Raw genomic sequence first — 23833 nt, 5'->3', positions numbered from 1 at the left:
AAGTTTTCTTATCAGGGTCCAGCCTGAGGACAACAAACAGTAGCAGCTTCACTCTCCTGACACATGTTGCTTTATTTGCTGATATCCTGAGGACAACCTCGACAAACCTGAAAAGAGAGTTTCCAAAAAATATCTGTCAGTGGACCCGCTGCATTCTGCTTGTGCTGAGCCATGAGGTGGAGACCCCAAATGTGGCAGGACTTGAGACCAAGGGTGGTCACGCCAGTGAAGTGGAAAACAAACAGAGGGGGCGGACACAAAGCAGAGCAAATACTGTTCCCTCCCGGGCCTGAGACTGGGCCCTGGATCCTAATAGACTGGAGGCCAGGCAAACATGCTCCTTTGTGGCATTCTCAAGCTACATCTTAGTTGGAACATTTAAATTGCTGCCCTGCTAACATCGAGTAGTGGCTGAGCTGCATCCACGCACACAGCAGTCCAAAGGGCAAGAGTTCTGTACGGCTGTTTGCCTGGAGTGACTCAGGCAGATAGCGAAGACGGGCAATAGCTTCAGTGTACGGAGGGTGTTTCTGATTAACTAGCAATCCTGCTGTCCTGCATTAATTATGGACACAATGACCTGTGTACGGTAGACAAAGTCGGTTCTGTACCTCACTAGTCTAACAGAGTGGGCGAGAGGCAAAATCTGTTTGGTTGAACCAAAAGGAGAAAAATTGCAATTTTTCATCATATATAGGAATAACATTATTTGAATAGTCTTTGCTTCAGTTATCTAATGCACTCACTTGTCTTCATTTTGCCAAACTCAATGCACCAAAAGTTTAAACTCTGCAATACATACTAATAGAGCATACCATCTAACCGGATTGTGTTGCTTTCATGGAAGGAATCAAAAACTCCAGATACAACAAAGACAATATTTGCTTTGTGGGTTAATTACAATCGCATGCAGTCAAGCAGTAATGACCCTATACAACTAATTGAAACAGTTTCCTCCTTAAAGTATTCAGAAGTAATAAATCCTCCAAAGCCAGCAGAGCAGATGATGTTTCACTTCTGCACCACTGCAGGATGAGGACAAGCAGTAGGGAAGAGCCAAGATATGTGGTTGATCTTTGGTGTGTCCCTCCTCCACACCATACCAGAAGTGTTTGTGTATGTGTGTGGGTGTGTGTGTGTGTGCACACTGTTTAAGAATGCATGCAGTAAAAACAAGAGGTTTGCAGGAGACGAAATCAAGCTGCTTTCCAGTCTTCTGGTGATAGTTTGATGTCCTTGCGCCCCTTCTTTTCTTCCCTCTAACTCTGTGTTGGAGCAGCTCTGTTGCTCTGTGAGCGCCGCGCTCTAGAGAGAGATCCTCTTACATGTGGGGCTCTGGAGCTGAGGAACCCTGTCGGAGTACAGGCTCGCACGGAGGAGAAGAGAGGAGGAAAGAAGAAAAGTTGAATAATGCTGGGGATATAAGAAACTACAGTAAAGGCAATTTTCTTATGTACATGAAGTACGTTTTCAAAGGCAAACAAAACACAACATTAGCAATAGAGATAAGTTTATGAATACAATAAACTGGTGTAGATTAAACTCCCCAACAGTATATAAAATAAAAAAAATAATGAAAATGACACTTAATGTATAATTGGAAATACTCCAGTAATGGGAGTATAATACTGTCATCACAAATGTATTTATTTACTGGTAAAGATTAAAAAGATTATTTGAATTGGAGCAATTACAGGATCTGAAATTTACATTCATTGCCGGTGGAGGAGCCAATATCAAGGAAGTAAGGGGAAAAGACATGGCAGACAATTCGAATACACTGCAGGACTTTGGAAGAGACGAGAGGAGAGGAGAGGAGAGGAGAGGAGAGATTCATCTGTCAGCAAGCCTGTGTGTTTTATTGTTGGATGGTCTTCGGTTACATCATTTCCAGCAGACATATGTTTTGATGCTGTGTAATGAATCGATATTATTTAGCATGACTCACTGAGACAGATGCAGGCATCCAGATGTTTCTATAACACCACCGGGGGGGGGGGGGGGTCGGAGTTTAAAGGAAACACATTGAGGAATAACAGGAGGGAACATTTAAACCCTGCCTCTGCAAGAAAAGCACCGCACTCCCACGTATGACTTCCTGTCCCACACAATCACTTACATTACAAAAGAATTCCACGGAAAATTCCCATGAAGTTGATGACAGAGAGTGAGACGAAAGAAAGAGGAGACAGATCAAAGGGAAAAACAATTATTGTGCAACGTCAAGACAAATAAACCTGTTTGGGCGTAGAACGTACAGCATTGACCCGCTTTTCTAAGAGTCCCGAGAGGAGATTAAAGAGCATCCAGATTTACAAATGTGTGAGTAGGAACCTATAATTTGTCTTTCCCCTTTACGGGAGGTCAAAGATGATATAATCTAATGACGGCGGCTGAGCTCCTGCTTTGTTTCTAGAGACGTCATGGACAAATAGTTTAAGCACCCACCGTATGCACGCACAGTAATTACAGAACACAACCTCCCGTGCAGCCTGCTTGTACACATCGGGCAAACCTTAGTGTACCCTTTCTACACACATACATTCATTCAGCTTCGAGAAGCTAGAGTTAAGCCTTAGTATACTGTCTGTGGTAAAACGTGGAGCTTCAGGGTAAGTGAAACTTGGCAAGTTTCCCTTCATCAGCATGGCGTTGATTAAAATATTGGCACATGTCTCAGAAAACATCTGTTCAGGAAACAGGGAGGAACTTAGTTAATGAAATTCTTGGCTTTCTAAGTTAAGAAATTGCAGCTAATTCTCCTTGGGGGGTATTTTAATAAGGTTACTCGGAGTTAGTCAGGGGTGAGTGACTCAATTTCCTGAGTAATTAAACCTCCATTTATGTTTGTGGTACTTACACATAAGCAGTATGATACGGTCTGCAGTGTTATTAATGGTATTAATGTTTTTATAATTAGAAGTAATTTTGTAGTTCTGCATGGCTGGTTGTGACTCAGGAGGCAGAGAAGTCATTGATTTGTTGGAGGTTTGATTCCACTAGTAGTAGTAGTAGTAGTAATAGTTGTAGTAGTATAATAACATTATTTCATTATCATTGAATACAGGATTTTCAACACAATTAAAATACTTTAAACATGCTGTCATTTACTGACAAAACTTTGTTCAGTATAGTGTTAAAAAAACAACAACAAAAACAGTAATGAATGTATTTCTACTGATATATTGTAATTCTATAATACAGTGAACATTATATGCACAAATACGTTGCAAAGTTTCACAACAGCCATGAAATATTTCCTTAACCAGTAAATTCCAATCTGCCCCCCCCCCCCCACCCCTAGATTTCATTGCGCAACATTGTGTACATTACCAGAAGTGACTGATGTCAGGGTCTAGCCTGCATGAGGCAGCCAAGGGAAGAAAAAAAAAAAGACTGACGCTGGTATTCAGGAAATGGATACACGGCTTGAGATAGCTCTTTTGAAATCAGAGCTTTCCAATATTTACTTTAAGCCGATGTGGCCTTTGATATTAAATCACTGCAGTGACGTGAGAGAGAACAAAGATTATGGGCTAATGTTGATTTGTGATGTTGTTTGAACCTGGTTTCGACTGGCACATAAAGTAAAGATGGTGAGAAAGGGAACGTAACAGGAGGTAGCGTTACACGTTGCTAGTGGTTGACCTCTAGGTTTAAGAAAAGCAATTAAGGAGTGGAACAGTAAGAAATCACGCTGAGAAATGTAAAAGGCACACAAAGTTTTAACACGCGGGTATTTCATGAGAAATACTTTACGAGAATGCAATGAACATTTTGCTTTTTATTAGTATCAGAAGGCTTATACTGAGCCTTAGTCTGCTGATAGTGCTTCATGCAGACACGAAGCTTAAGACCGGTCTATCCAGGCTGTGGTGCAGGTGTCTCAGAGCCCCGTGGCAAAGTGCGTGGGGTCTGTCGTAAAGAGAAGCTATTAAATCCACTTGTGAAGTTCTGAATTCATATAACTAGACCAAACCTTTTTTTGTTAGGATATTGCAAGTAAGGAGGGAGGACGTTTTACAGGATTATTATTATTTGAATTATTTGAACAGCATTTATTTCTTCTGCCACAAAGTAGTTGTGACACAAAATGCAGCACCAAAATCTAGGCTTACCTCCCAAAACTTTGACCCCCTTCCCATTCTTTTCAATGGTCTAACTGTCTTCCTCACAGTCCAGTGTGAAAAGCAACAGGCTGGGCATTCTTGAATGTAGGAGTCAAAAGGAATGGGTCATCCCTCATGACTTACCGGTAACTGCCTCGTCCACAAGCCTGGCTTTGTCTGCGTCCTGCGTGTTTGCTCACATGAAGGAGGGTCCGCGCTTCGCCGTTGTCTGGCCAGCAGAGAGGATCCTGTTTGAGTGACTCGCCGCCACATCCTCAGGTCCGACACAAAACATTTATAAAGCATGCTTATACTGTAAGAACTGCCTTGCATGCGCCACGTAAGCATCAAAAGATGAACAGCAACATCATAAAACAAGCAGTAGTGAAGTTAGAATCTATTCAGCACCATGCGTTTTGTGTTTAACGCAGTTTCAACTGGATCATCCCACTGTAAGAACGTGATTTTAGGAAGCTTGGTGGCCATGCACGCACACACACACACACACACACACACTTTTATCTTAGCACATGCTGGGAGGAATTCTCCATGGTGATTTCCGAATCTGGGAAAGTAGTGGGAAAGAAAAGCAGAAAAATTGGAGGAAAGGAGAAAACATCTTTTTGCCAGACGTTTCAACTACATTTACATCTGTAAATCTCAGAGATCGTTCCAAGATGCTTTCTGAATGATGCACGTTTTCTTCAGTACTTTCCCCCATTCTGTTCTACCATCTGATGACCTATACAGTGGTCTCAAAGGCAGCAACATTACAGACAGGAGACGTTGGGATTTAGTTTTTGTCCTGCTTTTCAAATGAAATATTTCATTAATTTTGTTAACACCTTCCTTACATGTTTTTAACTTGATGAGCTGCGATGATAAGATGAAAGCCTTCTCGCTCTTGGCACAGAATAAGGATATTAGACCGGAAACAACGAAGGAGGACTCTCTGAAGGACTCCAAAAACATAAGGTCAACAAAACCTCCAGGCTGACAAAGGGGAACAAGGCTTTAGTCAATGGCCATGGCTTTCACCTTATACCTGCGCCACCCAGGCCAGGTGTCACCAATGACCCTAATGACTAAATGAGGCACTATGCCCTGCCCACAGGCGTCGTCACAAGCAGCAGTGCTTTTAGCTCTTCCAGCAGAGTGTTAGTGAGGTTTTCTTCAGAGCAGTCCTGCATGTAAAACATGTCACGTGCACAAAGGGGAGGGGAATTATTTTCATCTAACACTCAAGTTTAAATCCGTTTGCTCCCTTCCTTTCATTATAACGGCAAAAATGCATTTTTTTCTTTTCTTTTTTTTTCTCTTTAAACAACTCGACAAATATGTAAGAATGCATTCACATAAAAAAATCTGACTAATGAACATGTGAATAAGTAATGAGATGTATCAAATTAACAGTAAATGTCAGAGATAACGCACAAACAAATCTATCCACCGAACGATGAAGTACGGGTCGAGCTTTTTGAGATTCCTATTGTGTATTACTCTGTATGCAAACCAGCAGGTGGTACTATTGCAGTCTTTTTTTCGTCTTCTCTTGTTCTGTATGTGTGACACAGCAAAAGTTGTACCTATGAGTGGAACAAAGAGAACTATACATTGTGACTCTGCTCGAGCTATTTATATTTATTTATTTAAGCAATAAAGCTCCAGGTTCAATGTCATTGTATAGTTCTTTATGCAAACTGCACTGGAGCTGCTGTGTGGGTTTGTGTAAGATTCCCAGATAGACATATAAATCACAATTTTGTGCAAAAATGGGAGACACCTTGAACAACATACGTATGCTCCAATGTAGTTTGCCTTTATTAAACAGTATTGGAAGGAAGAAATTACACAGATACTTGAGATGGTTTAATAAACTTGTCATTGTGGTTTGAAAAAAAAGGTGCAAAGTCATATTTTTCTTTGGAAAACACTCAGTGGATCATATCAACACAAACATTTTGCTACAGTGAGCTGAACACATCCCAATTAATGTTTTGAATTAAAGAGAAAAAAACCCCCACAGTTTCACATTGAATTGAAGAGGAAGGTGTGTCCAGTCCTTTTGACTGTTTCTGTGAATGATCTTTTGTTGCTGATTAAACGTTTCCCTGAACCTTTAGACTAGGAGGTCTCTTCTGCAGCAGTTGCCTATCTTTTGCATGGTAATCAATCCTTTAATAATGCTAGAAAACTGGCCCTTCAACCTCTTGAGGTACTAACAAATAAAGAAATGTAGGGCAAACAACTCAACACCATAAATATACAGAGTGATCACCAGCCCCCTCGCTGTTACATCCAGTGCAAAGGTCTAAGTCAAAGTTCAAGACATGCCACCATGACGCCTAAGTTTAGTTCAGAATGTAGCCGAGCAGTCTTCCTTCTCTCCGTCTCGATGCGTCTGCTGTCTTCAGGAATGCACCACCGACCGTCTTCACCGAGGCCTCAGTGATGTCTAAGTCTTACTCAATTTGATTACAAATGGAGGCCCCTGAAATACAATAGTTAGCTGGAGTTAGACAGAAGGAAAGCAACAGTATGTGAGGAGGTAAGCCAAAACAAACACACAACTAGTTTCAGGTTAGAAAACAGCTCATTGACTGAGCGCTGTGCCTAGATCAGCTCAAGCCATGCCTGAAGGCCAGACGTCTGGGTGCACTGGGAAAACGGGCAACGCGATGTCTAAGAAGGAACCCACTGAGTGGCAGTTTCATCCCTTGGTTTTGAGCCATGACAGCAGCATAATGAACAAAGTAATAGTAACAGTAATAGTAACCCCCCCCCCCAAACACACATACACACTGACCAGTCATTTACTCATGCACCCATTCAGCTTTTCCTTTCACTGATACAAGCTCCTTGGGGTTATTATGAAATAGGCTAAATCCAATAGGCTAAATCCAAAGTGATGAAAACGCTACACAGGTAGATGAGATAGATTAGAGGAGAGTCGCTGTGTGAGATGCTGGAGGGCGGGAAGAGAAAGAGCACGCTCATGACACGAACACAAATCACTCGAGCACAATCCAGGAGTCCGTCACATTTACTTACGCAGATACCACTGAGCTCACTGCTCGGCTTACTTCTTCTTCCCGCCTAATGCCATACTTTCAGTTTTTTTCTTCTGTGCCTCATTGAACACAAGACATACCTTCGTGTTAGCAAGTGGTTTTCTGTGTGTGTGTGTGTGTGTTCGTGTGTGTGTGTGTTCGTGTGACCCCGCGCGTGTGAAGCAAATGGCATAACCAATAATTAGCAGTGTTTGGTAGCTCCAGGTGAAAAGCTTGAATAACAAGTGTTAGTTCCCATCTCTCAGCCAGAAACCTGCAACGTTCTGATAGTGTAGCTGCTTCTATCCTGGTTAACACGAGTTCAACGTTGTGTCACACTTATCTTCATCAATTCCCATTCATTTTAGCCACATTTCATTTTTTGATGCCCGTGGAAAAAAGTAAGTACTGTACACAACTTACACAATAACCCATTGATTATGAGCTGATGATAGATAGATAGAAAAATAGATGGCTAGATAGATAGACAGATGACTAGATAGATAGATAAATGGCTAGATAGATGATTGATAGATGGATAGATAGAATAGGTTTTACCTCTGTCATGGCATCATCAATCTGTTTCAACTCTTCATAATGATCACGTGAATCTCTTAAAGGTTGAACCATGATCTCCTCAATCTGTGGGAAAAGCTGTTGGACATCGGCGTAAGACTCACCACGTTAATCAGTGTGTCTGTTGAGCATCACGTGCACACACACACACACACACACACACAGGCCTACCTTCATAACCGTCTCAAACATCGGGATAAGGACAAACTTGATGAATCCTATTTGCGCAGTGGGCTTTGTGACTTTCTCTCTGTCCATGAAGGGAGCCACAGGGAGACCTTCAGACTTCTCCCTGTCACTCTGGGAAGTAGAAATACTTTTCTTTTTAAACAAAGTTTTTTTTTTCCTCTACACACTTGCTCATTTAACACCCTTAAATTAAGGCTGATTTATCTGAGCTGACATGATGGATCTCAACAGTTATGTGATTTCTTTTGGTTGCGCTCACCTGCATGAAATACTCCTCCAACAGGCAATCCACCCAAGGTTCGGCGACCTCAGTTGGTCTCACTTCATTTGAAATATCGCAACACTTGATCAAAACCATCTTCAGCTGAAGATGAAAACACACGCATGAACAAGCATACATGCGGCCTCCCGAGCCAGACACAAACTCACAATAAAGAAGACTATTCATTATCAACACACACACACACAACTCTATCTCACACATCTTTTATATGTGGCTGTTATCCCAGTTGTAGTAATAAAATAAAATCCACTGAAGCAGAGCATCAGTGGATTTCATTTTATTACTTATTAAATCAAAGAGGTTTGCATTTTAGGAAATAAACAGCTGATTTCAGGTGGAGGTGCAACCTGATCCTGTAATATGTAACGTATACGTACACATGTCATATGTTCTTCATTGGTGAAGTCAAAGTTGTCCACGTTTTGCTTAAAGGAGTCCAGTATCTCACCATGTCTGGCCATGTCAGTGGCCAGAATAAGGGTGATGACTGCCTAGAAAAGTGAAAACCCATTTTTTTAAAGACATTTCTGTAGCATTTTCTTACATATTTTCAATCTGTAAAATATGCCATACGCATCTTTATGGGCTGCTCTTCCATTCCATGTGTGTCTGCTTAAGAAGGCATTCACACCCTCTGACTGATACCCCCACATCATTGGTGACCATCCTGCCTTCATCGTTAGCTACAGTTGGAAGTTTCAATGCCTCAAGGACTCAAAGAGTTGTGGTCCAGAGGAATGTTCTCGATTGCATCAAAGCCACATCTTTGATGTCTTCTTCCTCCAAGAGTTCTACTCTGAATTCCCTGACATGTAGTGCCTTGTACTTTTCTTCCCTGTGTTTCCTTGTTACCTCCTCCATGGAGGTTAAGATTTTGAATCTGAAAATTCTGAAATTGTCTAACTTAAATCCCTTTTAATTGTGAGAGCAATCAGGATACCCGTCTGGATACAAAAAACAAAATCCCATTTACTTATAATGGAGGCCTTTAAAAAAATATCTTGAAATACATGCATTTAATTCACTTGCCAAAAATCACTGTCATAAAGGGGTCCGATATGCACTATCATGCAAAATGTCTTTAACATTGTAGACCCCATTTATGGATTAGAAAATCAGTTAAAAATATGCATCAACTCTGATTATATTTTACTTTTCATGGTTGGCGTATAAAGATACCAAGAAAAAATTAGAACCTTTTGATCATAATCCAGATCACCATGTGGCTGGTGTGAATCCAATTTGGAGGGAAATGAGCTGCTTGGCGGAGGTTTTTGCTCTCCAAGTTTCTTTTTTCTCCTAGTTTAATTTCCTTCACTATTGATTAACTCTTGCACCTTCTAGGCTGATACTGACTCTCTTGTCCACTCAGTATCTCTGTCATTAATATTATTTTGTTGAGTTGTTTTCCCTTTATTCATTTTCCACTGCCTCTGTCAATTTACAATTAACATTTTATTTATTTTGTGTCCTGTGGGTGGCCAAGCATCAACACTCTGGAGCTTTTGTAGGCACATCTCACCTGTCGGATCTGTTTAAATGCCTCAGGATCAACATTTGCAAAGATGTTGCACTCAGGCAGAGAGATGATTTGAAAAGCCACAGCACAGTGATGGTTCTCCAGTGGAGACATGTCGTTGTAGCGCACTGCCAGCTCAGTGCGAGCATTGATTTGGTACCTAACAGATGGAGCACACACGTAATGAAGTTCTGCTGATAAAGGAGTCCTACATCCGCTTAAAACTCCAACAATGCAATCGTCTCAATCATTGTGTTTTCATACCTGAGCTCTCTCCATGCTGAACTAGTTTCACGGTTCATTGATAACAGTTTGTGCAGAAGATGTCAAAGCAGACAATGGGTCAGTGGGAATCTGTTAACACTCCCACAGAGAGAGTAGTGAGCCTTACGTGTTGTTGTATCCAGGGTGGTCCAGGTCATGACACACAGCAGCTGTCATTAGAATTCCCATATCTGTGAGAGTCAACTTCTCCTGGACAACAGTGGAAGTCAAAGGTGAAATTCATTTGTTGCCATTTCAAAGAATGAAATATTTTAAAATATGATTTTCAAGAAATTATTTGTTAGATGTCCATCATTGACACACACACACACGCACACACACACACAGGCATGCATCATACCTGCAGGTTGCAGAGGTGGATCATGCCATACATCATCTGACTCACGCAGAAACAGTGGCGAAAGTTGTGAAAGGGGTTGTTGCGGTAGTTCTCTTGAATTGCCAACTAGAAGACAGAATTATTTGATCGGTGATCTGAAAAGCTGAAAATATCAAGTATTCACTGCCATAACTTTACCAGCCATCGCTTGAGGGTGATGGGGTTCATGTTGAATTCCTTCACCAGTCCCAAGTCATGGTACATATACTCCAAACAACTTAGCATCTGCAGTCACAAAGGAAGCAACGACAAATTCAGACGCCGGTCTTCCTGGAATGTGGAAATTAAACTTGGAGCGATAACATCGACAAACCTCATTATGTTCCCAATGCCACACATCAAATGTTGGCTTCTTGAGTGCCTCGATAGTCTCCTGGGACAGGGTGTACTGCATATATAAAAAAAAAAAAACAGTCATCAGAACCTCAAATGTTACAGAGTCTTTATACATTTACTTTGTCTAATAACAGCAAACCTTTGGGTAATTTGGAACATCTCGTCTGGGAGTCACCTTCTTTCCATCTTCTGAGAAGTTGTATTTACACGGACAGTTTACTCTAAGTTTAGAGGACAAGAAGTAATAAGACAGTGACTTTATTTGACATCGACTGACTTTATGTGATTTAGTCTCCGCTGATATCTGCAGTATTATTCTTCTTCATGTCACCTGCCACCGTCTCTTGGAGTGATCTCATCTCGCAACTTCTTCAGGTCATTTTTACATTTCTCAATCTCCACCACCTTCAAGCCCTCCACTGAAACAAGAGGACAAGTCAGGACCCTGATGCATTCTCTATGCTTCATGCTCTTGGGAAAACCTGATTCTGTAAAGTATGCCACCAACGTTCCACTCGCTTCTCCAGCATGGCTAGCCTGTTGGTGACCTCAGTCTTCAACTCGTTGATGCGAAAGGCTCTGAAAGGCAAAAATAAAATCAGACACTGGCCTGTATGTGTACGGTGCATTTGCCATAATGATAATAGCCTTAAAGCAAATGGCCCTTAATAATTAACAAAGCCAGTCCTCTGCTTCACTTGAGCATGAACAGCCGCGTGCAGGTGATCCTCACTTAGCGACGAAATTACGTTTCCAAGACTTACGATTTCATCCAGATAAAGCCTGCACATACTTTTACATTTCAGAAAGCCCGCCGTAACTCCAAATCATCATGAAATGAGTACGTCGGTCAGTGAGGACCACTTATACTCCTGGCCAGGAGACGTTTGAGTAGTGAGTTTGTCATCTTTTCACCTTCGTCATCCACAATGATAGCAGCTGCATGACACAATCGTAAGGTAAGTGGCTAGACATGCGTAGTTTTTTTTATTATTACTTTTGACATGTATTTTATCTTTGTTTAACCAGTCAAAAACCCAGCAGAAGTGGAAGAACTTCACCATTTCAGTTCAGTCTGTCTATAACATTCCGCGCAGGGGCCAGCAAAGCTGAAAGTCTATTACCGAGTTCAAACCTCACCTGAGGAGTTGGACTGAATTAAATTATTGGACTGGCTCAGGACAGCCATCCACAGTCTTTTTGCAGAAGACAAAAGCTACTAAAATGCCTCAAAAAGGACAAAGAAAGAAAGAAAGAAAGAAAGAACACAAGAAGCTGAAAGTCCCTGGTCGCCCTGAGGTTGGGGAAGGACAGTCTTTACCTGCTGAACTGCTCGGCTACCTGGGACAACACATTCTGAAACATGTCCTCCTTGTCTGCAGACACAAATACACTCAAATAATTGTGCAGCGCAACAGCAGCAAAAATGGGCACTTACATGCTCATTTACCAGCCACACAGTATGTGTGTTGTTGATGTACTTTACTTTACTTAGCGTTCTTTTTAGGAGAATATAGCTGCTGAGGACAATTTACCTCCAAGTTGACCGGTAGACAGAGGGACAACTTTGTACAACGAGCTGTGAGGAAATCAGAGGCACAGTTGTTATTCCAAACTCTCAACTTGAGTATAACACTATTTGATATATATTGACCCCCCCCCCCCCCCCCCCCCAAAATAAAAAAAAGATTTACAGCTGACAGATCAATGTTTCTACAAGGTAAATGTATTAATTATTGATAAGCTGAAAAAATAAACCTGCATGTATAATGAAAGGTGAGAAAAAGCATGTTACTTTGGAGAGTTGGTGGGCATGGTGGGATCTATGGAGACCAGGGAACCTTCTGGGTCCACCATCATGATGGCCGTGCTCCTGCAGTGAAATGTTAAATGAAAAAAAGAAATGTTTAAATACGTTTTTTCATTCATTCATTCACACAATACATTTTATGTTGACCATATCTCATTGTGCCTTGAATGCAATATTTCCTATACTGTGCATTTTACACTTCAAAATACTCACCTGTTTTGCAAGCAAAGGGTAAATAAATATATATATATAAATTACAGGCAAATTTTTAATGGTGAAACATTCTGAACGAACAAATGAGCAAACTAATGAGCACACAAACAGACCTGGGAATGTTGGATGAAGAACACAGAAGCTCCTTGATGTCACATGGGCTGCAGTGGTGACTGAACACCACCTGGGAGGGAAAACACAGATTGTAAATGCCGTTCTCCACATTCTGTATTAATCCACTAGCAGAATAGAAATAATGCAGACTCTCAAGTGGGCGCAATTTTGATTGTCATCATGATTAATAAGAGCATAATTTCCTTCGTGTGCCACAAACAAAACACAGTGTTCCCTGTGTCTATGTGGTTTCTGAAAATGCTATCATCAATTTAAGTGTTTTAAAGACCTCAGTCACATTTAGTTCAAAGTCATTTCATAAAGGAATGAGAAGGACAGCTGGAGATTTTAATGAGCTCTTGGAAAAAAAAAACCCTCAGCATTTTCTATTCCTGTCAGTCCAGCTCATGAGATTTAGTACAGCACATGTTTATGTGTATGTCTCACCAAAATAAAAAGTGTGGCTGCAAGAACTCTAATCCTCCTTCTTCAAGGGAGCAGGTGTAAATGACAAACGTTCAGCTTCAGGGCATGGGCTCGGGGCTCTTAAACAGACATGTGTCATGACCAGCTCTCTACTTGAAGCACTCTGCACTTCCATATTAGCAAGTGCTGCATTTTCCGAATCTCAATATGACTGGAAACAAAACATGAAGCCCAGACGTGTGACTTGAGCCTTAAAGCGTTTGCCACTTTTATGATGATCACTGAACGGTTTCATTGTTCGTCTTATGACTCAATCCTGGATTAAACCATTGCTAGCCTTTGCTTTGCACTCCACATTTTGTCTTTTCAATATATCGTCATCAGAAAAGAGCCGTCACTCATAAGACAGCAGAAATGGAAGCTGCGGTGTAAACTGCAGTAGTAACACCTAACTCTACTGTGCATCTCCACACAACTGTAATCTACTGTTGGCGTTCATGTATGGTTTATAATGTAACTCACTATTTATATACAATAAATAAATTATATACACCTTTTAGATTACCAGACAATCCCCTACTTTGTTGATGATTTTTTTTAATGTAGTTTGAATTTAATCGGGCAGCCCTGTGGCGCAGTGGTAAGCGCTGTGGGTTCTCCTGTTTCCTCCAACCTCCAAAATGCATGCCAATGCGGTGAATTGTTTACTCCACGTTGTCCATAGGTGTGAGTGTGTGCGTGAATGGTTGTCTGCCTGGGCTGGCGACACATCCGAGGTGTTCCCCGCCTCTTGTCCACAGCAAGCTGGGATAGGCTCCAGCAACACCCGTGACCCCGCAAAGCGGAAAAGTTGTTGATCGTCTCTTCTATACAAGAAAATGGGTGGATGGTTTTCCTATACGGTAGTTCGATTCTTCTTACACCTTTTCCATATGTTTATACCATAAACATACATTTCCAACAACATTCATGGCTTACATTTATCATTCACATATCCAATTTAAATGTACGTGATGTTAATAATCCTATTTCTATTCCATGATATTGTTTGCCAACTGCACAATAAAAACAAGCCAAAACAAAGCTGAACTTAAAGCACAGCTAAACAGCTAAAAAAGAAAGAAATTAGGAACATAAATTAAAATAAAAACAGTGAGAAGAAATCATCTCTACTAGAAATGGACCGACCTTCTGCACTCTCCCATCCACGTCCAGGTAAATTGCTTTGGGGCCATAAGAGGAGGAGCTTGATCCCATGTTGACCTCACGCTCCTGGACAACAAGCTTGAGAGAATCTGACTTAGTTCCCTGACAAGCCAAAGGTTCTGGCTGATGCTAATATCTGGTTAAAAAAAAAAACACGAGGAAGAATACAAATGCTAAAACATTGAGTGGGAGATAGAAATTCATACACATGAAAGAATAAATAAACTGGTTAATAACATTACTTACATTATATATTATTCAATTATTTCCATACTTAGCCAGTTTTCACAAGGTAAAATAATAAAACTCATTCTCAATAAAAGTCATTTTAAAAGAACGCACCCAAATAGATTCACAGAAAGGCAAAAGCAGGTCTTGTAAACTCACAGCCTCAGTGTTGCCCCTTCCCCTGTGGAGACCGGAGGTAATGTCCCGGGTGCTGAGGATGCAGCTGACTCACAAGCAGACACGCTCCCACTCAAATGCACATAGGCAGAGGGAGAGCAACAGGGAAGGAGAGAGAGAGGATGCGAGCGATGGAGACGGTGAGAAAAGGTGGGTGAGGGAGTCAGAGGGGTATGGCTTACTAGGAATAAAACCACACACGCTTGTTGGTTCCAAGGGGACTGTTGCTATGGCGATCAAAACAGATATTCCCTGTCATGTGAGGCTTTTCGCCGCTGCTGGCCTCAAACTACTCATCTCCACAAGCATCAAGGCTTCATCAGATACTTCAGTTGTTAACCATTTAATGAATCATCATTCATGAACCATTAATGGTTTAATCCATAGAGAGAACATGTTTTTTTTTTTTGCTGATCAACACTTACTATTGGCCTAAAAGGCAAGAAGTGCACAAGCAGAAAGAACCCTGATTAGCAGGCAGACTGAATTTGTATGGCTAAATATCTGGTAAGTTAAATTATGCTTGCTTTCTGTATGTGTGTGTGTGTGTGTGTGTGTGTGTGTTTGTTATCCTCAACATTGTGACACTTCATTGCAGCAGATGGTTTGGTCAGACGAGTCCAGCAGAGCGCTTGATGACATTTTGAAGTGCGTTTTATTTTTAGTTGAGTTTCACAATCGATGGAGTGTTCACTTACTGACAGGGCTGTAATAAATTTAGGACATACTTATATCTTAACATTTGTTTCTAATACTGACTCGCAAAAATCAAGTCAATTTGGATCAGTATTTGATTCACAAATATTTGTTGCTGCAGGTAATATTGTGTTGAGTTGAAAGTTGAAGCCCTCAGTGTTCTAATCTATCTTGAGCTTGTACAGGAGAAGTAACTGCATATCACTAGTGTAAATACAAACAACAACAGCCTACGGAAGAATACATCACCTTACTTAACGTGCTGCAATATATTGAACTAGACTAGAAAAGAGCTCTGAGAGCACAAACCCCCACCAAGCAGCTCATCCCCCTCCCCTAATTGGAGTTACACCGTCCACATGGTGATCTGGATCATTATCAAGGGGTCCTAAATTGTTCTTGGTATCTTTATACACCAACCATGAAAAGTAAAAGTGAATTGGAGTTGATGTGTATTTTTAAATGACTTTTGAATCCGTAAATGGAGTTTTCAATGTTAAAATGCAATATTTCTTCCTGACCTCATTCTTGATCAGATCCAGAAGACATGTTGCACGATAGTTCACATCGAATGCTTTTATGACTGTGGTGAGTGAATTTTATGCATATTTTACAAGATATGATTTTTGGGAAAAAGCCTCCATTATAAGTAAATGGGAAAATCCAGATGTTTTTTGTATTCAGACGGGTATCAGGATCAGGGATCTAAGTCAGACCAAGACCCATCTTCAGATTTTTATAGCCAAGATAAGGAATTTCTGGCAATAAAGTCAACCTCCTTTTCAGGGAATTTCCCCTCAACAGGCTGATGGGACAATGACATTAGTGAGAAGGCCCAACAAGGCAGTAGGAGGAGTTAACTAATTAGGATTGGAGAGCGTCAGACATCATCTTCATTCAATTTAAAGTACGCCACATCCCCACACTTGTACACAGAGATGTCATCCTGCTCCCCAGAGTTTAATTACTGCCCTCCTCCCAAAGGCAGAGAGGTGTTGCATGACAGGATGGACCGTATGACCAATACAAACGTGTGATCGCAACACACTGAAAGCAATTTCCAAGCTTAATGAGAGCGGTCCGCTCACGTCATGTGACAGTATTTAATTTTCCATTCACTGCAAGCCATTAGTGATTATACCCATTTGTGTGCTTGCCTGTCTGTGTCTGCAATGATGCTGCATGTGTATTCATGAGCCCGTGTGCCAAGGAATAAATTGTGTTTCAAAAGGAACAAAGACACACACACACACAAAACAACAACAACCGCACATCAAAACAGGTTTTGCTAATGCGAACAAAAAGACTCACACCTCGAATAAAAGAAGACACATTTCAGGATAAAAGCAATAAATGAAATCCTGCAGATTTTCATAACAAAGACATCCAGGTGGACGTTGGAAGGGAACACATGAAACTGAGGAAAGTGATCGACCAAGTCACTGTTTGTGAGCGTTTGTGTGGTATTTGTTAATTCGTCAGAAGCTGGTACCTCACACCTGAATACTGTTCAGAATCTCCTTTCATCTTTACTCTTTTGGGTCATTTTATTTCATGTCGGCTCGCCTTAATAATAATAATAAAAAAAATCCAACAAGCAATACACAGAGCTAATAGTGATGACAATTATAATGAGAATAATAACGGCAATAATAATCAGAATGCTAATATTAATAATGCTACGATTTCTAATATTAGTAACTACTTTATGTGGAACATAAATATACTGCTGCACATTCTAAATCAGCTTGAGAAAAATTCCCCTCAGAGTTTGTCCATCATCAACAGGAACATTGGAAACTGAATACATGATTGCCCGGTCGGCATTAATTGAAACTTTAATATGAAATATTCTTGACATGGATTAACTCCAAGCCTCTACGTTTATTATTATTATTGTTTTTGTCATGTTTATGCCTGATCCGCACTGACCTTTAAATGTCAAGTAGAGATGAAAATTAGGAACCGCTTTGTTGTTTGTTAGAAGTGGTTTCTCAAGGGTGACATCATTAGGTGAAGAAAAAGAACAAGACAACCAAATCGAATACATGCAAAGAATAAAACCTAACATTGTCCAACATATCACACATCAAATGATGTTATTTATGTATTTAAAAAAAGAAAGATGAAAGTTAAACAGCAAAATTAACAATATCTTTACCAGAAAATCTTTGCCCTGCAAAGTGTATCTTCAGTTAAGTGTGAGAGTGACACCTAAAGGGTGAGAAAGGAACCACACCCTAAACTGCAGAGTGTTTTTATTGCCTTTGGTTATACGATGTGTCCTAATGTAATTTAATTATTCAAAACACACACACAAAAACAACATATTTACATATGTGCAGGATCTTATCAAAGCTTCACAGTAAAAGTCATAATTCATTCGAGACGCAAAACCTAAACTAGAGCTGGAGATTCTTCACTATCTCAGCATCACATTATGTGTAATATAATACATGCTGGTTGACAGGATATCAGGAATAGCCTACGGAAATATTATGCATTTAAAAAAATAGATGAAAAATACTGGAATATAAAGAGTTAGCTGAAAGTTGATTCATCATCTCTAAAGCATCAGATCCATGATCCTTGTGACAGGATGCAGCAGAGGACCAACTATGCATGGCTTTCAACATATCACTGTCACTGCTGTGATGAAGGCTGAGTCTGATCAGCAGGGTCTGGACACTCTGCTTCTACAGGGAGGTGGCTGGCTGGGATTCCAGCTGGGGGCCGGGCTCTCCTTATGGGGCTAAAACTGCGTGGAGATGATCCGGGGGAGTGAGCCGGAGATCGGACGGGCTGCTGGGGAGGACCTGGAAGGGACTGTGGGAGAGGCTGCGCCAGTGGAGAGGGGCTGCGAGGGTATCTGCGTGGGGCAGTCCAGACAGGCCGCTCAGAGGTGAGGAGTGGAGCGCAGGCAGCTGGGATACTCATTGCTGATTGGCTGACAACGTTGCCAGAACATCCTTCCAAACGCTCCAGAGTCTCCTGGAAACAAGATAGTAAAATGTGTTAAAATGATCACCACATGCATAGTTTATTTTTCTATGATGATATTTTTAATGAGGTACTTATCTCTAAAATAAAATAACTACACATAAACAAAAGTTTTGTCCACCTCCTTATGCAGCGACTGCAAAATTGTAGTGGTGCACATGCTAACACGCTAGCTGTCTAGTTTAATTGTAAAACTGTCAGCAGGTCATGGAGATGTTCAATCAGGCATTGACTTACATCTTCATTAAGAACATAAAGAGGCATGGGACTTCTTCGACCAAGTGTAGCCAGTTTGGGAACAACATCAACTGCAAAAGATATAAACTCATTTTAATATTTCATTGACATTCTGTTGTTCACTTAAATCAACATTTGTAATCTATTAAATTAATTAAGTGACATATTGCATGAGTTAATTACACTATAATAAAGACGAAATACTTTGAGATGATCAATCCTAACTTTTGCTCACCATCATAGCCGTTGTCAGTCTGCTCCACGTAGACAGGAGCTCTTTGTGGGACAGGTCGGTGCTTCTTTCTGATGCCAGAAGAAACAGTTTATTAAAACACACGCAGACATGCAGCTACATGGCGATAGCTACTTTTTTTCCAATTCATGTTCGTGTTGACACTGTTGAGCCGCTTGAGAGTCCAGTCACATCCGAAAGTAATATGTCAAAACCAATGCAAAAGAGAGGGGAGAGACAGGAAGAAAGAGAAGGGGTGAGAGGAAAAAGGGGGAAATAAGGATCAGGAAGAAAGGGTAGTTCTTACTTGGAAGGTTTCCAACAGGCACACACGGTCACCAGGGTGATGAGGAGGAATATGCCTCCGGTAGACAGGATGATGTACAGCGAGCTTCGTCCTATACCAGAGTGATGCAGATGTGGAAAAGAAAGAAAGAAAGAAAGAATATTCATTCAATGTGTCGGTTTAAATAATAGCTGCTGAGCCAATACTTTTGGCTGAATTTCTTGTCTTCAGGGAAATACATTGGTTGTTTTTAGAGCATCTTTTTATTGTATTGGACTGGGGAATGTGTTTTTTCCCATTGCCTTTGAAGTCTTTTCGGTTGTGCTGGCATGAATAGGGTGCAGTGAAGTATCGCATTAGGAGTGCCACTGACTCAGTGCTGTGCTGCTAAGCAGAGGGAAACAGAGAGAGGGCCGGCAGCAGCACATCACAGTCCCGTTTTAATGAAGTCAGAATATCTGCGATGCACCGAGGCGAAGCTTCCTCCCTTCCCAACTCTCTTTTTCTGCTCTGTCTTCGTAAAGAACCCACCTCGTCACTGAATTAGACTACTCGCCTTCGCTTTCGTATGGACGCGACTATGCAGGTGGCTAGCACTGGAGCTAAGTCTTCTGCACTCAGCAGGGATTTGTTGTAAATAACACTGCCAGAGAAGGAGGCTCACTTGTTTATGGGTCAACAAGTGTAGGTAGATATACAGATATATCCTTATATATAAAATATATATATATTATTTTTTATCTGATGTTTTCAGCAGAGATGTGTGCTTTCATGATAAAGAATATCACATCTATTATTTTGTGGATTTACACATACACATAAAAACAATGATCTCAAGATGAGAATTGTTTTTATTTAAACATTTTCGATTTCTATTCCCAAAAATTAATTTATATTTAATCTACTTGAACCAGCTGCAAGCATTAAAATGTGGCTTAAACATTACTGGCAAGCAATGCATAATAAAACATGTACTGGTACAGAGCGATATAAAACTGTAGAGATCCGTTCAGCGTAACGTGTCACTTACTGTAGACGGTTAGCTTGACAGGCACGCTCCTCATGCTGCTGATGGGGTTCTCCACTGTGCAGGCATATATATCATCGTCTGACATCACAACTCGCGCGATGGTCAGCGCTTTCTGATCGTGTGAAAGCAGCAGACGCGAGTCGTTGGCCAGCACCTTGCTTCCCTTCAGCCAGCCGTAGACCGGCTTTGTACCATTGTCGTGAGAACAGTGCAGGTTGAAGTACTCGCTGTACTCCAGGACAGACGAGGCCACCATTTGGATGTAGGGTTTGGACACAGGAACTGAGGGAGGGGACGACGGGACAGGGAAAAGGAGAACACCTGACAAATGTAATTCCACACAAAAGGCGACACAGAATCCTTCTCTCTCGAGTTAATAAAACAAAATTCCAATATGTAAAATTGAGCAAATATTTTGAACTGGTTTGGATTTTCTTTAACAAAAAATTCACACTATAGACGCGTACCATCAACTGTGAGCTCAATGTGACAATCTCCAGTGAACGTGTCATCAGTGATGGAGATGTCAACTTCGTACGCCCCTTCGTCTGACAGCTGCAGGTTGTGAAGCAGCAGAGACCCGTTCTCAAATACCAAGATGCGATTTCGGTACTCCGGCCTCAGGTTCCCTATGATGTCTATCCCTATGGACTGCACGATGGTGACGGGCTTCTCTTTGTCCCGCTTCATCTGCCACTTGATCACCGGCTTGTCGGCGCTGCTGCTGGAGTAACTGACTGACAGGAGGGCCTCCTTGCCCACGGTGCCCCTCACCACCGGGGACTGGCTGGTTATATTCACCCCTGACACCTCACCTGGGCAAAAGAAAAAGAGAGAGCTAAGGAGCAGATAGAGAGGGGTGCATGGACGCTGCGGGGTTTGTGTGGGGACACAGCAAATACAGGGCTGCCACTGTGTGGACGTCAATGCGTTGTCTCACACAGGGTGAGACAATAGAGGACAATGATCACTGTCATGCTCGACAAGAACAAGCATGGGGTGCATGTAGTGTATTTTATGTAGCAGCAATGTACAAGTACACTGCAACAATTAAAGTGGTTTTATTTTCATTTATGATACGTAATAGTTCCTACCTCTGTTATTGTATATTATATATATATATATATATATATATGGTACACTGCATATGATTTTTTTGTCAATGTGTATATTTTAAAAATACATTTTTAGACACTATCATGAAATTCACAACAAAATATTCACAATGGCAAAATGATGAACGTGCTATATTTATTGTATCGTAACAGAAAATTAAATGTTACAACATAAACATAATAATAAAATACAATAAAAAGCTATTGTTAAAATGCCAAATACTAAAATGATGGATAAAGGGTATCTAAACAAAAGAAAAGATAAGCTTTAATGATAATCAAAAAGGCAACTTTGTCCACCACTGCTGAAAACCTCATTCCTCTTTATGAGACTCGGTTGTGTGGCATCATCGGTAATTTTATATTCTTTACAAAGCTTACAATCGGAAAAAGAATAGAAGCTATTGAAATGAAACTTACTTACTTACTTTAATATCCTGACAGCATTAACTGTCGGCCTGAAACACAAAGGAACCCACTCTGGCCTGCGACCCACAGCCCTATTCTTCCAGCCACTAACACAGCTGAGGGTGGGAACTTAGCTTACGGATCAGTTCTATCTTCACCATTACACCAATGCCTGTGATCACTTCTTACTTCATGGATATTCTGCACCTTGAAAGCCTGTCCATGGAAACCACAAACGGCCTTGGTGGCGCCTGACACCCACTGAGAGCACGTCTGGCTCGCTTTAAAACCTGACGCTCACTCTTGCTTATCCTTGGTCCTGTGGTTGGTTCTTGATCAAGAATTAACATCTCATTAACTCCCCCCCATTAATTCCACATGACCCCCTAATAGTGAACAAGTATGGAGCTAATTTTGATTTGTGTTCCTCATCATCCGTCAGCCCCCCGCAGAGAGAAAAGGAGGAGGTATTACAGTACGAGCAACATTTCATCCTTTATGATAAAGTCCTGTCCTGGAAACCAAACACAGCGAGATATTACTGCTCACAGTGGGGGCCCCCTAACTCAGCCGCAGATGAACGCATGGAGGCCTAAGCATTGGCTGCATGTGTGTGTGTGGGTGGGGGCATCCTACTGTTAGGCCTCAGTGATGGAGAGATCAACTGAAAAGAGAGGGAAGAGAGAGAGAGAGAGAGAGTTTGCACAATTTGCTTTTCTTTGCAGGGAGGCACTTAGCAGGACATCGCTTTGATTCCATGGCGACCATTTGGTCCGCCTGACAGGCGTAGTCAAGGCGATAAGACAAAGGGCATGATTGTTGGGGACAAGTTTTCATCCCTCAAAAAGGGTGAAACAGAGAGAGAGAGAGAGGGAGCGAGACTCTTTGTCAATGGTGAAGTTGGAGATTGATACAGGATCCAGTGATTCCATCAAACGTTTCTGGTTGGGTAAACTGGTTAAATCACAGAGAAATAAATAGATGACTACACTCAAAAGAATTAGTCTTAAACGTCCCACACTAAGAAAACAGGCTCTGCTCTATTGAACAGCTCTCAAAAGAACTTGTTATCGTCACACTTCGACGGCACGTCCCCCCGTCCCCCCCCCCTTACACACCTACAGTAGCCACTTCAGGCTCAAGGTCAAGGCCTGGGAGCCAAGGGCCCCCATTAAAATTAAAACCCCTCTACATTTGAGTTTTGGACCATTTTCTTGACACTTGACACTTTCATAAAAAACAAAAGGAAGTGAAGGAAATCATGTTTTTTATTTACTTCTTAATAAACGAAATGAAAGAGAATGAACTCGCTTTGTTGTCTATCAGAGATCAGCTTGACAGGCCCAACACGCCAATGCTTGGACTTACCTGTGTAAAGGAAGAGGAGAAGGCCGAGCGGCGTCAGCAGCAGAGGAATGCCACCACAGCTGTTGCCTGTAGAAGAGGTCTTCCTCTCCACCTTCATCGTGTGTCCTGGGCAGAGTCTTTCCCCCTCTTCGTTAGCATGGTTTATCCACCCTGGGCACGTCTCTGAGGCTCAACACTCACTGCACTGCCTGCAATGCTGGCCTGCGCTTGGCCACACTGAGCCCCGCTCTCCTCACAGCACCCCAGCAGGCACGGCTGGCAACATCCAACTATATGTGTGTGTGTGCGTGTGTGTGAGAGAGAGAGAGCGAGAGAGTGACAAAGACTTAGTGTCGATGAGCGTCTCTCTTCAACTCCACATTGCCCGTTCAGAAAGGACTCCAAATACAATTTGCTTTTTAGTTATCTTTAGTCTTGTCAAACAGAGTTTTCCTTCTTTCTTTCTTTCTTAATATTGTGATTAACTACTTTTCAAGTCCTTACATTGAAGAATGGTGCCTTCAGGTAAACAACAGAGCCAAGAAGAGCCCATTTAAAGCTCTTAAATATCAAAGTTTCTCA

General features: G+C 41.4%; 2 protein-coding genes across 2 annotated transcripts; both read right to left on the bottom strand.

Moving 5' to 3' along the window:
- Positions 1–5954: 5954 nt before the first annotated feature.
- On the bottom strand, positions 5955–14546 carry pde9ac (phosphodiesterase 9ac). Its single transcript, XM_068745214.1, has 19 exons — positions 14478–14546; positions 12863–12933; positions 12522–12599; positions 12262–12305; positions 12048–12102; positions 11235–11305; positions 11058–11145; positions 10866–10947; positions 10704–10778; positions 10529–10615; positions 10352–10456; positions 10118–10200; positions 9730–9886; positions 8585–8698; positions 8184–8288; positions 7907–8035; positions 7718–7813; positions 7161–7239; positions 5955–6600 (listed from the first exon to the last, which is right to left on the bottom strand). The coding sequence occupies exons 1-18, from the start codon at positions 14544–14546 to the stop codon at positions 7189–7191; spliced, it is 1560 nt and encodes a 519-aa protein (XP_068601315.1). The 3' UTR covers positions 5955–6600; positions 7161–7188.
- A 3693-nt stretch (positions 14547–18239) lies between these two features.
- hepacama (hepatic and glial cell adhesion molecule a) lies at positions 18240–23369 on the bottom strand. Its single transcript, XM_068745739.1, has 7 exons — positions 23273–23369; positions 20849–21196; positions 20382–20663; positions 19373–19463; positions 19069–19136; positions 18834–18904; positions 18240–18587 (listed from the first exon to the last, which is right to left on the bottom strand). Exons 1-7 carry the CDS (start codon positions 23367–23369, stop codon positions 18240–18242), a joined length of 1305 nt encoding a protein of 434 aa, XP_068601840.1.
- Positions 23370–23833: the final 464 nt, after the last annotated feature.

This window comes from Brachionichthys hirsutus, chromosome 11, assembly GCF_040956055.1.
Source record: "Brachionichthys hirsutus isolate HB-005 chromosome 11, CSIRO-AGI_Bhir_v1, whole genome shotgun sequence".
NCBI classification, from domain to species: Eukaryota; Metazoa; Chordata; class Actinopteri; order Lophiiformes; family Brachionichthyidae; genus Brachionichthys; species Brachionichthys hirsutus.
Note: the sequence above shows the minus strand (reverse complement) of the source record. Positions and strands in the feature narration are given on the sequence as shown.

What these genes read in the sequence shown, in the direction of transcription:
- hepacama (XM_068745739.1), bottom strand. Translation starts at nt 23,369, where the DNA reads ATGAAGGTGGAGAGGAAGACCTCTTCTACAGGCAACAGCTGTGGTGGC. An exon ending in TCTCCTCTTCCTTTACACAG is followed by an intron (nt 21,197 to 23,272) that starts GTAAGTCCAAGC and finishes TCTTTTGCCCAG; the next exon opens with GTGAGGTGTCAGGGGTGAAT. An exon ending in TTTATGTTCTTAATGAAGAT is followed by an intron (nt 18,588 to 18,833) that starts GTAAGTCAATGC and finishes TCTTGTTTCCAG; the next exon opens with GAGACTCTGGAGCGTTTGGA.
- pde9ac (XM_068745214.1), bottom strand. Translation starts at nt 14,546, where the DNA reads ATGGGATCAAGCTCCTCCTCTTATGGCCCCAAAGCAATTTACCTGGAC. An exon ending in TCTTCATCCAACATTCCCAG is followed by an intron (nt 12,600 to 12,862) that starts GTCTGTTTGTGT and finishes ATTTCACTGCAG; the next exon opens with GAGCACGGCCATCATGATGG. An exon ending in GTCTACCGGTCAACTTGGAG is followed by an intron (nt 12,103 to 12,261) that starts GTAAATTGTCCT and finishes TTGTGTCTGCAG; the next exon opens with ACAAGGAGGACATGTTTCAG.